Source organism: Pelophylax lessonae, assembly GCF_965119305.1.
Source record: "Pelophylax lessonae genome assembly, chromosome: 4".
Lineage (NCBI taxonomy): Eukaryota > Metazoa > Chordata > Amphibia > Anura > Ranidae > Pelophylax > Pelophylax lessonae.
Genome location: NC_138771.1, coordinates 655,116,377 through 655,134,670, shown reverse-complemented (window position 1 = coordinate 655,134,670; position 18,294 = coordinate 655,116,377). Strand labels below are relative to the sequence as shown.

General features: G+C 44.1%; 1 protein-coding gene across 1 annotated transcript in view; it reads right to left on the bottom strand.

The window, feature by feature from the left end:
* LOC309553048 (uncharacterized protein) overlaps positions 1-18,294 on the bottom strand; it is a gene marked incomplete at both ends in the record, with an annotated part of 86,213 nt that overhangs the window by 58,722 nt on the left and 9,197 nt on the right. Inside the window, one exon of the mRNA XM_082253947.1 lies at positions 9,382-10,282. Within this exon, the coding sequence (XP_082110073.1) occupies positions 9,382-10,282 (901 nt within the window). The remainder of the gene's footprint in view (positions 1-9,381; positions 10,283-18,294) is intronic.

Sequence of the window (18,294 nt, the reverse complement as noted above, 5' to 3'; positions counted from 1 at the left end):
AAAGCCAAGGGTAAAGTACACTACACTATGTAAAGGTAAGGGACAAGGGGGACTAGCCCTACCCGACTTTAAAAATTATTATTTTGCAGCAATACTCACAAGGGTGATAGAATGGACAAAAAAAAATAATGATAGAAATTGGGTGGTAATAGAAAGCACGATGAGTGGTACACACCTAGCAAAAGTTATATGGATACCTGAGAGGTTTAGAAATCTGGACACTAACACGCATATAATCACAAGACATGCTATTAAGGTTTGGGATAATATACATAAAAAAGAAAATTGGAAATACAATTCACCACTGATCCCGTTACAGGGCACAAAATTTTTTGCACCAGGGGAAGAGAAGGAATTAGGTAAATGGATAGAAGAAGGAGAAGCACAATTAGGGGATATAGTAGAGAAGGGGAAAATTATAACCTTGGCGGAGCTGAAACAAAGGAAAGAAAACTGGAAGATAAATGAGTGGAGGTATATCCAACTAAAGCACTTCACATTGTCACTACCGCAGCCATTGAGAGATATAAACGACCTCCGCCCTTTTGAGCAATTATGTCTTAAGGATAAGATAATAAATAATATTTCGAATGTGTATAAAATACTGTTAACAATAACAAAAGAGAGAGGAATATCATTAAAAGAAAAATGGGAAAGAGACCTCGGCCTGTGTAGTAACAACAAACAGTGGGATAAGAGCCTTCAATTAGTACATAAATCCGCGATAGACACCAACACGGAGGAGATGAACTACAAATTGATCACAAGGTGGTACAACACTCCTGATAAGATGGGAAGAATTCAGGTGGAGAGTTCAAGACTTTGCTGGAGGGGATGTCAGATGGTAGGGACTATAGCCCATATATGGTGGGAGTGCCCAAAAATTAAAGTATTCTGGAGTGAAGTTATAGAATTAATAAGTAAAATTACTAAAATAGATATTCCCTTGGATCCTTGCAAATGCATGTTTCATGGAACCCATATGTCAGTGAAGCAATATAAAAAAACATTACTCCCTCACTTATTAAACTCAGCTAAGAGCTTGATTCCCTTTAATTGGCAAAAAGAAGAGGCCCCCTCCAGGAAAGATTGGCTGTTAAAAGTAGAGAAAATAAGAAAGTTGGAGCAGCTGAGGACCTGGGAGGAGGAGGAACAGGGGAATGAAGAGGAGATTTGGGATGAGTGGCAAGAGTTTAAGGACACAAGGGAATACAGAGAAATAATAGGAGTCGAATGATAAGAAGAGACGGGGGGGGGGGGGAGGGATAAGGAAGGGAGGGGGAAAAAAAAAGGGATAAAAGGTAATATGTGTAAAATGTATATGAAAAAATTCTCCAGCGATTGGAGTGTTGTAAATAATTTTTTACCTGGAAAATTTAATAAAGAAATAAAAAAGAAGAACAGAACTACGCTCTGCCCTAATGGAACAAAATGAGATCCAATTCAGAAGACTCAAACTACACTGTTATGCTCACTTTAACAAAACTGGTAATGCACGACAAACCAAATCACGAATCTCCTCACTCAGACAAGCTCAGACTAATGATAAAATCACATACCCCCAAGACATAGCAAATTTTTTGCGGAATATTACCATTCACTATATAACTTGCATACAGACCCCACGACTTTCCAACCGTTAAACACAGATATAACTAATTTCTTAGACAATCTTAATCTGCCCCGACTTACCAACTCACAACTGGAATCTCTAAATCCGCCAATATCAATTGATGAAATCAGGAAAATTATACTCTCACTACCTCAAGGAAAATCACCAGGCCCAGATGGTTTTCCTAGTGAATACTACAAATTATTTCACCAAACTCTATCACCCTTTCTCCTTGAAACATTCAATAAAGCCATTAGAATATCCTCATTTCCTAAAGAGATGCTGGGAGCGTATGTGACCACAATCCCCAAACAAGGTAAAGATCCTCTACTACCAGAAAGCTACAGACCTATCTCCTTACTGAACACAGATCTAAAAATTTTCGCCAAGCTTCTTGCCAAACGTCTACAAAAAATGATTCCCTTATTAGTTCAACAAGACCAGCTAGGGTTTATCCCTGGTAGACAAATGTCAGATGCCACCAGAATTGTCAACATTGTCAACATGGCTGAAAAACATTGAACGCCTTCTCTGCTGCTAACGTTGGACGCAGAGAAGGCGTTTGACAGGATTAACTGGAAATATATGACGTCAGTACTGAACAAATTTGGTTTAGAGGGTAACATCTACTCAGCCATCCTTGCACTTTATTCCCAACCCTCAGCCAGGGTCTACACCTCTGGGACCTTATCCAAACCCTTTCAAATCTCAAATGGCACTAGACAGGGATTCCCCCTGTCCCCCACGATTTTCAATCTGGCTATTGAACCTCTAGCAGAAGCGATAAGAATGTCTCCCATTATTAAAGGTTACCATCGAAACATAGAAACATAGAATGTGTCGGCAGATAAGAACCATTTGGCCCATCTAGTCTGCCCAATATATCTGAATCCTATGAATAGTCCCTGGCCCTATCTTGTATGAAGGATAGCCTTATGCCTATCCCATGCATGCTTAAACTCCTTCACTGTATTTGCAGCTACCACTTCTGCAGGAAGGTTATTCCATGCATCCACTACTCTCTCAGTAAAGTAATACTTCCTCATATTACTTTTAAACCTTTGCCCCTCTAATTTAAAACTGTGTCCTCTTGTGGTAGTTTTTCTTCTTTTAAATATGCTCTCCTCCTTTACCGAGTTGATTCCCTTTATGTATTTAAATGTTTCTATCATATCCCCTCTGTCTCTTCTTTCTTCCAAGCTATACATGTTAAGGTCCTTTATCCTTTCCTGGTAAGTTTTTTCCTGCAATCCATGTACTAGTTTAGTAGCTCTTCTCTGAACTCTCTCTAGAGTATCTATATCCTTCTGGAGATATGGCCTCCAGTACTGCGCACAATACTCCAAGTGAGGTCTCACCAGTGTTCTGTACAGCGGCATAAGCACTTCTCTCTTTCTACTGCTTATACCTCTCCCTATACATCCAAGCATTCTGCTGGCATTTCGTGCTGCTCTATTACATTGTCTTCCCACCTTTAAGTCTTCTGAAATAATTACTCCTAAATCCCTTTCCTCAGATACTGAGGTCAGGACTGTGTCAAATATTCTATATTCTGCCCTTGGGTTTTTACGCCCCAGGTGCATTATCTTGCACTTATCCACATTAAATTTCAGTTGCCAGAGTTCTGACCATTCTTCTAGTTTTCCTAAATCCTTTTCCATTTGGCGTTTCCCTCCAGGAACATCAACCCTGTTACATATCTTTGTGTCATCAGCAAAAAGACAAACCTTACCATCGAGGCCTTTTGCAGGTTTTAATATAGGAAACACTGACCATCGTATTACATTATTCGCTGATGACATCATCTTAATGATGACTGACCCCGAAAGATCCCTGCCAGAAGCACATAATATTCTAGCTAACTTTAGTAAAATCTCCTATTATAAAGTGAATAACTCCAAATCCCAAGTCCTTAACCTACATGTAACACACGATACCAAAATACATTTACAACAGATTTGCCCCTTCTCATGGACAGAGGAAAAAATCTCCTACCTTGGCATTCTAATCACCCCTGCATTTCCGACCTTCTACATGAAAACCTCAAATCCCTAAAACAAAAAATTTCTGATGATTTCAAATCTATGTCCAACATAATTCTGCCATGGGGAGCAAAAATGGCAATAATAAAAATTATTATCCTATCCCAAATCCTTTAAATATTCAGAGCCCGTCTCAATGCCCAAATCTCAATTTAAATCTCTCACCACCCTTATCACAAAATTTATATGGTCAGGAAAAAAAGCACGCATAGCCTACGAAACACTTACAGCCCACAAATCTATGGGAGGTGCAGGACTACCTAACCTCCAAGCATATTGGTGGGCGTCAAGATTAGACCAAATCAAACATTGGTTCATAGATCATGGAAAACCTAAGTGGGCCTTATTAGAGGAACATGTAGTCCCAACTAAAAACCTGATACATTTACTTTTGAGTGATCTTTGGATCCCCTGGCAATGGGCGAACTTACCGATCACTATTAAAGCCTCACTCCAAGCCTGGAGAACTATCTCTAACATATCACCAAAAACAAACACACTCTCCACCCACAACATCCCCATTCAACTACTCGACCATAAGATTAAAAAATTGAACACAATAGAGTTGGGGGAACTATGGATTGTCCTCAACCTCACAATTCTACACTGAGGAAAAACTAAAAAAAAACAGAAGAAATTCTAGAAGAATTTTCCCTCCCCCAGGATCTGTCCAATACCATCTCTAAACTAACACTGTTATTGGCAAAACACCCGATCATAGATCTACCCACCAATACCCAAGCATGGAAATTTCTCACTACGTTCCCCCTCCAAACCAAAGGAATATCCGTCTTCTACTCCATTCTAACGGCCAATACCCTCACCACAAAATCCTCACACATGGAAAAATGGGAAGATTCACTAAACCTATCTTTCACTCTTAAACAGTGGCAAAAAGCACTCATCTCCACTCATAAATTGTCACATTGCACTAACCACTGGGAGATGATGACTAAAATTACCAACAGGTGGTATTTCACACCACATAGACTGTCTAAAATGAACCCAGCTATATCTCCACTTTGTTGGAGAGAGTGCGGAAAAACTGGCACACTTCAACACATCCTTTTGGAATGCCCCTCTTTAACAAGCTTTTGGAATGCCATATTTAAATGTATAGCGTCCACCACGGGTTTGTTATCCCCACCCAGACCAGAATTAGCCCTGTTGAACCTCAACTTAGAATACTATCCGCCCAATTTCCGACAAATAGATCTTCACCTCCTCCTAGCTGCCAGAACTTTAATAGTGCGTAAATGGAGAACCATTGAAACACCAAACATTTCTGAAACTATACGTTTAGTGAATGAGAATTATAAACTAGAAAAAGCTCTTTCTCTGAATAACTTATCCTACCACAAATTTAAAAAAGCCTGGCTGGTGTGGCCCTATAGACCACAGTAATTATTTAGAAATTTCTTACTCAATAAATGACTAAGCTTTTTACAATGCTGCCCGTGCGGGGGGAGGTGGCTTCGCCACCCGACTCGGTGACAATGTTCCCATTGGGGCTCTGGGCCGGGTAGGCAGGGGCTACCTCTTCCCTTCTCTTCCCATTTGGAAGTCTAAACCATAATTCCACCATTAAATATATATTTTCTCTTATGTATATGTTTTCTCTTGCTTATATATTTACTATTGTCATCTACTATTGTAACACTTTAATGACAATCTTTGAAATGAAGCTCCACTACCTTGTTACTACCCCTGTTTTCTACATCCAGTTGATGTAACTTCGTTGTTATTGTCTTTTTTGATGAAACCAATAAAAATCTATTGATTGGAAAAAAAGATTAAAGCTGGATGAGTCAGAGGAAGGACACCCCCTCTACCTGTCTCTGTTCCACCTCCTCCTTGTCTCTGTATGGGAGAACAATTAGAGAGAGACAGTCCACAAGTGATCAGCTAGTGCTGGGCTGTCTTATTGGAAAGCCCAGAATTCTCTGTAACACGGTGTCATGTAAGAGCTCTATATTAAATATTTATTTATAAAATGAAAATTTCATACAACTAAGAAAAAAGTGACATAAAACATCAGTTTATGAATTTCGAAATATTCCAAAAATGTATTAAAACCAATCAAAAGTCATTATAGATGATCATTCCGCATTTTGAATTTGGGTAAAATGAAAATAATCAACGCAACAAGAAATTCCCCGGCTGTGACTTATATTACACCTGTACTGAGGGGAATATGGAGGGGGCTATTGCTGGATGTCTTCTGAAAATGCTATTCTCCTGGCTGTCTGTGGACTCAGTATTTGTTGACACTGACCTGAAACAATCATGCAGATCAGGAAATCAGAGTTAAGTCAGAACTCCGAGTCTGAATACTTGTTCCGCGTTACTGACATAGAAAGTACAGAAGCCATTGGATCAGAATGACAGTCAGGGAAGTAGTATTCTTTAGAATTAGTTAGCAATTGCTGCCACCATACTTCCTCCATACAGATCCCTATAATACAATTGTGTAGGATGCAGACAGGTTAGTGTGTGATGAGATATTAGCAGTATGGGTCTCCTTTTTATTTCCTGTACATCCTGGGGAAGGTGAAAGCTCTATGCTGCTCTGTACAGACACACACCGGGTTATACCGCTCCTCTTCCAGTGCCCCCCAACCTGCTCTATGGTCACCCTTCTCCCCTCTGCAAACCCTCTCCCCTCCCCATCTCCATGAGTCCCCCCAGTACAGACAGAGCTCATCACCCACCACCATCTACCAGACCTCACTTCTGTCCTTCCCAGTTCCTTCCCCCCAGATGGGGGTCATGTGACCTCTCATGGTGGTCAGTGGTTGGAGAGATCCACTGTGGGAGAGTATACATCTACCTTTACCCTGATCCCCGATACTCCAGGTGTAAATACACCAACGCATGAGCCGACCCACTGGGAGTATGCCAAGCTGGGCCCACTCACTCCGGTAAGCCTCTTTAAAGGATTGGTGGTGGACTGTGTCACGACATTTTGGTCTCTATTCACCGTTTGCAGAACAATTTTGAAGAATTTTGGCTTCACGTTTAGGCCTCATGCACACGGGACATTCTTACAGCAGCTGTTTTTGGCGTCAGACATTTTTTTCTGCAGCCAATAAACGCCCCAGCATGTTCTCCTATCTGTCCCCAGCATGTTCTCCTATGTGTCCCAAGCGTGTTCTCCTATGTCTCCCCAGCATGTTCTCCTATGTCTCCCCAGCATGTTCTCCTTTGTCTCCCCAGCATGTTCTCCTTTGTCTCCCCAGCATGTTATCCTATGTCTCCCCAGCATGTTCCCCTATGTCTCCCCAGCATGTTCTCCTATGTCTCCATGCACACACAGGCTGTTATCTGCAGTTTTTGGCAGGGGCGTTTTCTGGCTGGAAAACAAAAAACGAAAACTAGTCGGTTTTGAGTGGCGTTTTTCAGCTGTAAAAATTCTCTACTGTCAAACGCCAAAAAAAATGCCAAAAAACGCTGCTAACTGATGTTTTTTGAAGTTTTGTATTCCATTGCTTTTTCTAAGCCTGGGTTCTGTTTGGAGGTGCCGTTGATGGAACATAGCCTGGGGTCACACTGGTGCATGCTGAACACCGCATGTGATTTGCACAAAAAATGCACCAAATTCCTGTGCACATGTGATGTCTGTGTGATGCGATTTGGGCCATATATTTTGTATGACTCAAACTGCATCACATTTGCACCAAAATGTTGTAAGACCCTTTTTTTCTCCACACCTAATCGCATTGCATGGGGGTGAACACCCATGCGATACAATTCTGGCAAGCATTGCATTGTGGGAAAGTCAGAGTTACTAAAATAGAGGAATGGTGATTTTTAGCTAAAAACGCCAAAAGACGCTAACGCCTAAAAAAGCTAAAAAACGCTGAAAAACTCGCTACAAAGCTACTGGCGTTTTTATAACATCCAGTGTGCATGAGGCCTTACTGTGCCAATAAGAACTTTTCATTCTTTTTATAAATTTTTGGACTTTTTTCACTTTTCAGCCATTCCAATTTTGTTTTATATATTCTCACTATTGATTCATTTCCTCTAAATTCCCTTATTAGGTTCATCATTATTAGTGGATGTTATTCACATTCAGCGCTGCACATTTTGTTTATATTGTTTAATATTTCCACTTGTTCAAGTGTTGTGCTGGCTGCTGATTGGTTTGGACATCAGGCGCTGTAATTACTTTTTCTTATCCCATCACAATGACTGCACTGCATTCTCTGTACTGATGGATCATCTCCACCCTCTGTGTCTGATCATGGCTGCACATAGCGCCACCATAAGGAGGAGGGGCAGAAAATAGGAAGAAGGGCGGGGGAAGGGAAATTCCTTATATAACATGGTAACTTACTGTTTGGGGAGACTTCCCTTCACTTCCTTTCCAATAGCCAAAACAGGAAGTGACAGGAAATTCCTCCAATCCCTGGTTGTCACCAAAACTAGTGTCCCCATTGGAAGTTTTCCCCTCTATATTCCAGTTCTGGGATTAACTCTGAATTTGGGATTTTCTTTCACTTTGGGTGATAACATTCACTAGGACAAATAGAGAGGGGGGCTCTCTCTAAATGGAATGGAGACAGCAATAAAAACCTGACAGGGGCTCTAATCCCTCTCCACTCTATTCAAAACTATAGCTATGCCTTTAGTTATATAATAGATAGATAGACATCCCACTCGCAAGGGATGCATCGATGACGTTTTTTTTTAATCGGTGAGTCTGAGTACTGATAATTTGCTTTGCAATTTGTGTCCATAGAAAATGAATGGGTGCAAATCGCACTGCAAAGAATTGCATGTAATATTAAAAAGGAATGCAGTGCGATTCCTGTCCAACGTGCATGTGGTTTCCCACACTGCTCATGTGTGTACCCAGGCCTGCCATAGTGACTTCAGCCTGGGTTCACACAGGAGCAGTGCGGGAAACCTTATGCGCTTTAGACAGAAGTCGCACCACATTCCTGTTTAAATTGCATGGGATTCTTTGCAGTGTGATTTGCGGCCATTCATTTTGTATGGAAACAAATCGCAGCACAAATTATCGGTTTCGGTATTGGGAGCATTTTCATGAGTATTAGTGAAAATAATCCGTATCGGTGCATTCCCGCCCCTCGCTATAATTATACAGTTATTTCAGCCAATCACAGTGATCTGAAAGGGAGTGATGGAGATGTTTTATATAAATATATTTATCATTGAAAACCCGGCAGGACCATTAACATATAATAGGTGCTCTATCCCTTTAAAACAATCAATTAGTACAAAATAATTGCAATCCTCATAATAAAAATAAAACAATTGCATTAGAACTCAGTGCAAGAAATAAGTGTATATCTCTTTTAAGTATGAAGCCATATGAATGAAAGTTCATTAGTGAAGCCGAAACAATTCTTTATCCACGTAATGTGATGTGCTAAAATCTCTCCACTCCAATGCTAAACTCATTGTATTCCACCCACCGAGTGCTCAGGCTTCCTTCCCCTTCTCATCCCCCCACACATCTTTATACAACCTCTCCCTACACATATCCCAGCATGGAGGGGCTCAGTGAAGGTGGTGGTGAAGGTGTGGAGGGGTCGGATCGGGTCACACAGATCATAAAAGGAGATCCGCCCGGCCTCATAATCCAGATATATCCCAACTCTGCTACTGGAGATATTGGGGGTAAGAGGATAACTTTACTGTCATGTCTCACCCAACACTGATTACCATCCCTGTACAATCCCCAGGACTTGTTATTATTTCCAATCCCTGAGTGCCCTCCTCTCCTGTCTATACTGGGGTAACACATCCTGACTATCCATTTATCTGATCCCCCGACATCCACTTCCCAGTAATATCTCCCTGAGGAGAAACTCCGACTGCTCAACACCTGAACACGATCCTGAAATCTCTCTGGTGTTTCTGGACGATTCTGGTTTCTATCTGACCTGAATGCAGTTTTCCTGTCATCTGATATATGTAGATTATTATGGGCTGTGTTTACATCCAGTAATATGTCTGCAACTCCCTGTATATAGGAGTCTACATTTACCCCTGTTATTGTATCAGATAACATGTGTAATGTGTGTGATATCCCAGCCACATCCAGACCCCCTCCATCATGGAGGAGCTTCTCATGTCTCTCTCTGTCCTCATTATCTCCATCCTCAGTATCACACAAGTCACCTGTGTCTGATTCCTGTAGGACAGTCAGTGGATCCGTCATGTTACACAGCTCCTCAATGTGACGCATCTTCCTGGACAGCTCCTCCTTCTTTATTTCCAGATCCCGGATGGAGATGGAGATCCGCTCTGTCCGCCCAGAGATTTCCCTCAGGACTCTCTTCTCCAGGTCTTCCAGACGTCTCCTGAGATCTCTAAACAGGGCAGTGACTCTCTTGGTGTCACCAGCTGCTTTTTCTTCTATTTTCCTCCTGTGTTCCTGCAGACTCTGGACTCTTTCCTCTGTCTCCTCTCTCTTTGTCAGAAGTTTCTGCAGAACATTCATCAGTGTCTCCTTCTTCTTCTTAGAAGCCTCATCCAGTATCTCCACCTGGTGTCCTCGATGTTCTCCAGCCAAAGTGCAGGACACACAGATACAGGTCTCATCCTCAGTGCAGTAATACTCCAGGATCTTCTTATGGACGGAGCATTTCCTGCTCTCCATGGACAAGGTGTGACTTCTACTTTATTCATAGGATTCGTTATATGGAGGGACACCAATATTGGAGGAATCTCATCCATAACAATGTGTGTGTCTCAGGAAAATAGAGGTCACTTTGGTAAAAATTAGGGCCGGTGTTCTCCCCATACAAGTGAATAGGAATGCAAAAACCGATTAAAACTGTCACAGATTTGGCTCTATTACGCAGAATGACATACCTGTACGTTGTTTTGTGTAATAGACCGTGGGGGCGCACGTGATGGCCAGAGGGGGAGCAAATCAGCGGGTCAGGTGGACGGGATGTTCGTCGACCACCCGCGATCGCTCTCCATAGAGACAGAATGCCGGTCTGCTGATGTAAACTCCATTCTGTCACAGGTGAACACAGGGATCACACAGGGATCTTGTGTTCCTGCTATTTAGGAACATGGATCTCTGTTTTTATCTATTGAGTCCATCCCCCACACAGTTAGGAAGCACCCCCTAGGTCTAGGGACACACTTAACCCTTTGATCGCCCCTGGTGTTAACCCCTTCCCTGTCAGTGTTATTAGAACAGTAATAGTGCATATGTTTAGCACTGATTACTGCAGTAATGTCACTGGTCTCCTCAAAAATGTCAGTTAGAGGTACAATCTTTCCACTGCAATGTTGCAGTCCTGCAAAAATTGTTGCCATTACTAGTAAAAAAAAATAAAATAAATAAAAAAGACAGAAATCTTTCCCCTACTGTGTAGAAGCGAAAAGTTTTGCGCAAACCAATCAATATCAGTGGCGGCTGGTACTCAAAATTTTTGGGCGGGCGCAAAAAGAAAAATGTAATAGGTATTGCTTTGCGGCAAAAAACGCGGTAAAAAATTGCGTGACTTTGAGGTCATGGTACAGGCATGGCACAGATGGTATAGGCATGGCACAGGTGATGGAATAGGCATGGCACAGGTGATGGTATAGGCATGGCACAGGTGATGGAATAGGCATGGCACAAGTGATGGAATAGGCATGGCACAAGTGATGGAATAGGCATTGCACAGGTGATGGTACAGGCATGGCACAGGTAATGGTACAGGCATGGCACAGGTGATGGAATAGGCATGGCACAGATGGTATAGGCATGGCACAGGTGATGGAATAGGCATGGCACAGGTGATGGAATAGGCATGGCACAGGTGATGGTATAGGCATGGCACAGGTGATGGTATAGGCATGGCACAGGTGATGGTATAGGCATGGCACAGGTGATGGTATAGGCATGGCACAGGTGATGGAATAGGCATGGCACAGGTGATGGAATAGGCATGGCACAGATGATGGTATAGGCATGGCACAGGTGATGGAATAGGCATGGCACAGGTGATGGAATAGGCATGGCACAAGTGATGGAATAGGCATGGCACAAGTGATGGAATAGGCATTGCACAGGTGATGGTACAGGCATGGCACAGGTGATGGTACAGGCATGGCACAGGTGATGGAATAGGCATGGCACAGATGGTAAAGGGATGGCACAGGTGATGGAATAGGCATGGCACAGATGGTACAGGCATGGCACAGGTGATGGTATAGGCAGGGCACAGATGGTACAGGCATGGCACAGGTGATGGAATAGGCATGGCACAGATGGAATAGGCATGGCGCAGGTGATGGAATAGGCATGGCACAGATGGTACAGGCATGGCACAGGTGATGGAATAGGCATGGCACAGGTGATGGTAAGGTCATGGCACAGGTGATGGAATAGGCATGGCACAGATGGTATAGGCATGGCACAGATGATGGTATAGGCATGGCACAGGTGATGGAATAGGCATGGCACAGATGGTATAGGCATGGCACAGGTGATGGAATAGGCATGGCACAGATGATGGTATAGGCATGGCACAGATGATGGTATAGGCATGGCACAGGTGATGGAATAGGCATGGCACAGGTGATGGTATAGGCATGGCACAGGTGATGGAATAGGCATGGCACAAGTGATGGAATAGGCATTGCACAGGTGATGGTACAGGCATGGCACAGGTGATGGTACAGGCATGGCACAGGTGATGGTATAGGCATGGCACAGATGGTATAGGCATGGCACAGGTGATGGAATAGGCATGGCACAGATGATGGTATAGGCATGGCACAGGTGATGGTATAGGCATGGCACAGGTGATGGAATAGGCATGGCAGAGGTGATGGACTAGGCATGGCACAGGTGATGGAATAGGCATGGCACAAGTGATGGAATAGGCATTGCACAGGTGATGGTACAGGCATGGCACAGGTGATGGTACAGGCATGGCACAGGTGATGGAATAGGCATGGCACAGATGGTATAGGCATGGCACAGGTGATGGAATAGGCATGGCACAGGTGATGGAATAGGCATGGCACAGGTGATGGTACAGGCATGGCACAGGTGATGGTACAGGCATGGCACAGGTGATGGTACAGGCATGGCACAGTTGATGGAATAGGCATGGCACAGATGGTACAGGCATGACACAGGTGATGAAATAGGCATGGCACAGGTGATGGAATAGGCATGGCACAGGTGATGGAATAGGCATGGCACAGGTGATGGAATAGGCATGGCACAGGTGATGGTACAGGCATGGCACAGGTGATGGTACAGGCATGGCACAGGTGATGGTACAGGCATGGCACAGATGGTATAGGCATGGCACAGGTGATGGGATAGGCATGGCACAGATAATGGTATAGGCATGGCACAGATGATGGAATAGGCATGGCACAGGTGATGGTATAGGCATGGCACAGGTGATGGAATAGGCATGGCACAAGTGATGGAATAGGCATTGCACAGGTGATGGTACAGGCATGGCACAGGTGATGGTACAGGCATGGCACAGGTGATGGAATAGGCATGGCACAGATGGTATAGGCATGGCACAGGTGATGGAATAGGCATGGCACAGATGGTACAGGCATGGCACAGGTGATGGTACAGGCATGGCACAGGTGATGGTATAGGCAGGGCACAGATGGTACAGGTGATGGAATAGGCATGGCACAGATGGTATAGGTATGGCACAGGTGATGGAATAGGCATGGCACAGATGGTAAAGGCATGGCACAGGTGATGGAATTGGCATGGCACAGATGGTACAGGCATGGCACAGGTGATGGAATAGGCATGGCAAAGATGGTATAGGCATGGCACAGGTGATGGAACAGGCATGGCACAGATGGCACAGGCATGGCACAGGTGATGGAATAGGCATGGCACAGGTGATGGTAAGGTCATGGCACAGGTGATGGAATAGGCATGGCACAGATGGTATAGGCATGGCACAGGTGATAGAATAGGCATGGCACAGATGATGGTATAGGCACGGCACAGGTGATGGAATAGGCATGGCACAGATGGTACAGGCATGGCACAGGTGATGGTATAGGCAGGGCACAGATGGTACAGGCATGGCACAGGTGATGGAATAGGCATGGCACAGACGGTATAGGCATGGCACAGGTGATGGAATATGCATGGCACAGGTGATGGAATAGGCATGGCACAGGTGATGGTAAGGTCATGGCACAGGTGATGGAATAGGCATGGCACAGATGGTACAGGCATGGCACAGGTGATGGAATAGGCATGGCACAGATTGTATAGGCATGGCACAGGTAATATAATAGGCATGGCACAGATGATGGTATAGGCATGGCACAGGTGATGGTAAGGTCATGGCACAGGTGATGGAATAGGCATGGCACAGATGGTACAGGCATGGCACAGGTGATGGAATAGGCATGCACAGGTGACGAGTCAGCACTTCCCTGGCTGAGACACTTACCTGGCGACGGCTCGGCTCCCGGCGGCGGCTTCTCCCCCTCCTCGCGACTCCGACGTCCGTCCTCTTCTGCTCGGCTCCCGGCGGCGGCTTCTCCCCTCCTCGCGACTCCTCTTCTGCGGCGGCGGGAAGCTGACCGGGCGGTGACGGTGAGTGACTGATGCAAGCACCGGCACCGCCCCCAACGAGGTCAGCATGGATGTCCTTAATCATGATTGGTCCAGGCTGGAGTCTGGACCAATCATGATCCAAGACATCACAAAAGGGGGGTGGTGTAGCGCTGTGCTCTGCGCTACAGTTACGCCCCAGAAGGCTGCCATTTGGCGCCTCTGCGGGTGGAAAACCCCACCCCCCCATAGGCATCAAAGGAGCGGGCTCCAAAAGGGGGGTGGGTGTAGCGCAGTGCTCTGCGCTACAGTTACGCCCCAGAAGGCCGCCTCTCGGCGCCTCTGCGGGTGGAAAACCCCACCCCCCATAGGCACCAATGAGGCGGGCGCCCCTTGTGGGCAAAAATTTTTTTTTTTTCTTTTTTTTTTGGGGGGGGGGGGGGGGCGGGCGGCGCCGCTGCGCCCCCTATGGGCCGGCCGCCACTGATCAATATACACTTATTGGGATTTTCTTAACTAAAAATATGTAGCAGAATACATATTGGCCTGAACTGATGAAAACATGAGAATTTTTTTTTCTTTTTTTATTGTATGTTTTATAGCAGAAAGTAAAAAAGATTTATTTTTTTTTTCAGAAGTGTCGCTCTTTGTTTGATTATAATGCAAAAAATGAAAGCCACAGAGGGGATCAAATACTACAAAAAAAAGCTCTATTTGTGGGGAAAAAAAATCAATTTTATTTGGGTACAGCGTCACACGACCGCGCAATTGTCAGTTAAAATAACGCAGTGCCGAATTGCGAGAACTGGCCTGGTCATTAACCACTTCTGGAACAAAAGATTTCCCCCCTTAACCACTTGACGACTGCCCGCCGCAGTTTTACTGCGGCAGGCAGCCACTCACAGGCAAAACGACGTAGTACTACGTCGCTCGCTCCCGCCGCTCTGGGGCGCGCTCCCCCGCGCCCCGCTAAAGGTCTGATTGGGTTCAGAACTCATCAGTCATCAGCTCCAGGCCAATGATTTTTGGCCTGGACCCGTTGATCGGTCCTGCCCAATCAGAGACTGACTGTGCCTGTGTAATGTAAACACAGGACCAGAAAAGACCCGCTCTCAACTCCCCAAATCCTTTTAGGATTCATTGAGAGGAGAAAGAGGATCTAAACTGTGAGTACTGCACCAGCACACCCACATACACGTAGATAGGCACATTTAACCCCCGATCACCCCCCCCCCCCAATTAACCCCTACACCCCCGGTCACAACACACACTGTGTACAGTATATAGTTGTTTCCAGTGTTGGGAAGGTTACTTTGGAAATGTAATAGGTTACAGATTACAAATTACCCTATTTAAAATGTAATAAGTAGTGTAACTTTTCAATTACTTTATAAAAGTAAAGGAACTGATTACATCTGATTACTTTTTAATTACTTTTAAGTTTCTAATAGATATTTTCAACTAAACTATTTCCAAACAATTATAACAGGTTGGGTTAATGTTATAGTAGTACTCAACTCTGTTTACTGTTAGAATTTCAAAATCTTTTCTCACTTGAATAAGGATCATATCAATTTAATTTTAAAGCACAGCCATCACAAAACCAGAGTTCATAACAAAAAAAATTGTTTAATATTGTTTTAGGAATCAACTCTTTGCATAGCTATAACAGGACACACTGGCAAGTAACAATGCCTTGAAAAAAAAACTTAAAGCATATACATAAACCCAAATAGGCAATAAAACAGCTATTAAAACAGTTAATAAAAGAAAAAAACACTGGTGTCTCATAGCCATCAATGCAATTAGGGAAATAAATTATTTAAATCTGGGGGTCTGTGTGTGTTTGTGTGCTCTTTATCCTCCAAAAATCAAACTGGACAATAGAGTGACAGATAAAGTGTCCACATCACACATCAGTCATCTTGGGCTAGGTCAGTGGGACAGTGCTGTTTATTGTAACGGAGCAGTAAGACCTGTTCCATGTGGTGTGGTCATCACTCATTCTGTTTCGAGATGTGGTCAAAAGATTGCCTCCATGACTAAAAAGACGCTCCACTGGAGCACTAGAAGGCAATGTGGTGTTGTACTTGATAAAAAGTCTCTTAACTATGGGAAATGCCTTAAGAGCCGGTTCACACTCATGCGGCTGCGGCGATCGCATGTAATGTCGGAGCGCACTGCTCCTTCATTACATGCGATCGGCTGTGCGGTGCGAGTTTAGCCATACACTTTGTATGGCTAAATTCGCACCGCACCCGCAGCAAAGACGCACAGGACCCTTTTTTGCAGCCGCATCAGGATCGTATCGCACAGCGGTTCACACTTGTGCGATCCGATCCTGTGCGAACTGCAAGATCGCACTGCGATATGCGATCAAACTGGGGGTGCCGTTAAGATTACATTGACATCGCATATGGCAGTGTGAACATTTGCTTTCACCCTGGAGAATGTCAATGGCAACAGCTAGAAGCTTCAGAACCTCTGTGGAAGGAATGCAGACTCTCTTGTGGATGAAGCTTTGGCACATCAAGTTTTTTATTTTATCACAAATCTCCCTCAGCTTTTCTTCTGGGAGCCCTGCAATTTTTGTGATAGCCCTGAACTCTGAGTTCCATCTTGTGACTGATGGGATAGTAAAATGCTTATTGGCAATCTCCTGAATCACTGCTGTGGCCAATGAAGATCTATGCGCTTTATTCCAGATAGATGAGCATTTATCCATGGCACTTCTGTATATCTTGCGTGATATCTTACTTCCGGGTGCGGCGCGTCCTTGTGTGAGGCCGGCGGTTCATGATGCTACGCCCGCCGGTGCTGACAAACGTCCTTGTGTCAACTGGTAGTAGAAGAGAGCAGTAGAAGGTCTCTCTGATCCCCCAATCTGGCTCTGTGATCGTGGTACTGCCCCGTGGTCTCTATCATCTCATCTCTCATCTGACTCTGAGTAGGCTGGGCTTGTCATATGAGGAGCACACAGGGTATGACTTCCTCTCTCTTCTCCTTCTCCCCACATCCTCTGTTATTATTCAACATATCCTAGGTTTTTAAAGAAAATATTCAGGTGTAACCCTATTTGTAATCTTTAACATTTTCACAAGTAACTGTAATTTAATTACACATTTTTTTCTCAGTAACTGTAACAAATTACTGTTACATTTATTTTGTAATTAAATTACGTAACTTTGTTAAATGTAACTAGTTACTCCCCAAAACTGGTTGTTTCCTATATACCTGTATTAGTGTGACTTGTGACCTGGTTTAGCGCTTGCGGCCGTTCCTTTTAGGGTTAGGATACCTGCCACCCCCCCAATAAATATTTAACCCCCTGATCAACCCCAGTTAACCCCTCCCCCCCGTCACATTGCACACTATATATACAGGTAATATAGTAGTTTACTGTATATCTGTGATAGTGTGATTGTGACTTCAGTTAGCGCTAGCGAGTTCATTTCTGTCCTAAGTAGGTTTAGGGTTCCCTGCCACCCCCCCCCCATAAAGATTTAACCCCCTGATCCCCCCTGATCACTTCCAGTTAACCCCTTCATTGCTCTGTCACTGTGTCACTTTTATAGTGTACAGTTTTTTTCTGATCACTAATATAAGTGTCACAGGTGACATTAGTTAGCGTTAGCATCAATCTAAGATAGTGCATAGTTAGAAATATTAGTTAACCCCTTGATTACCACCATACACACACACATACACACACACACATACACTTCCATTACTAGTATAGTGTTTGAACAGATCAATATCTGATCTGATCAGAACTATACTAGCGTCCCCAATAGTTTAGGGTTCCCAAAACGTGGTGTTTGCACAATCAGCACTGATTCCTGCCAGCACCTGCGTTTAGCCCCTCCGCCCACCCCACCCCACGCAGGCCAGTGCAATAATCAATAGATTACTGTCACTTCCAAAAAACACAACACACAAAACCGCTGTGTTAGCAGAGCCAGGCCTGATCCTGTAATGGAAATTACCGTAAGACCTCAAGCTGATTCAAAGAAGTCCTTTATTTCTCGTATACGAGGAGAGAGGTTATATCGACATCCTTCTCTGTGCGCTTCTATAACCTGTCTAGTTTGCATAGTGTCTGC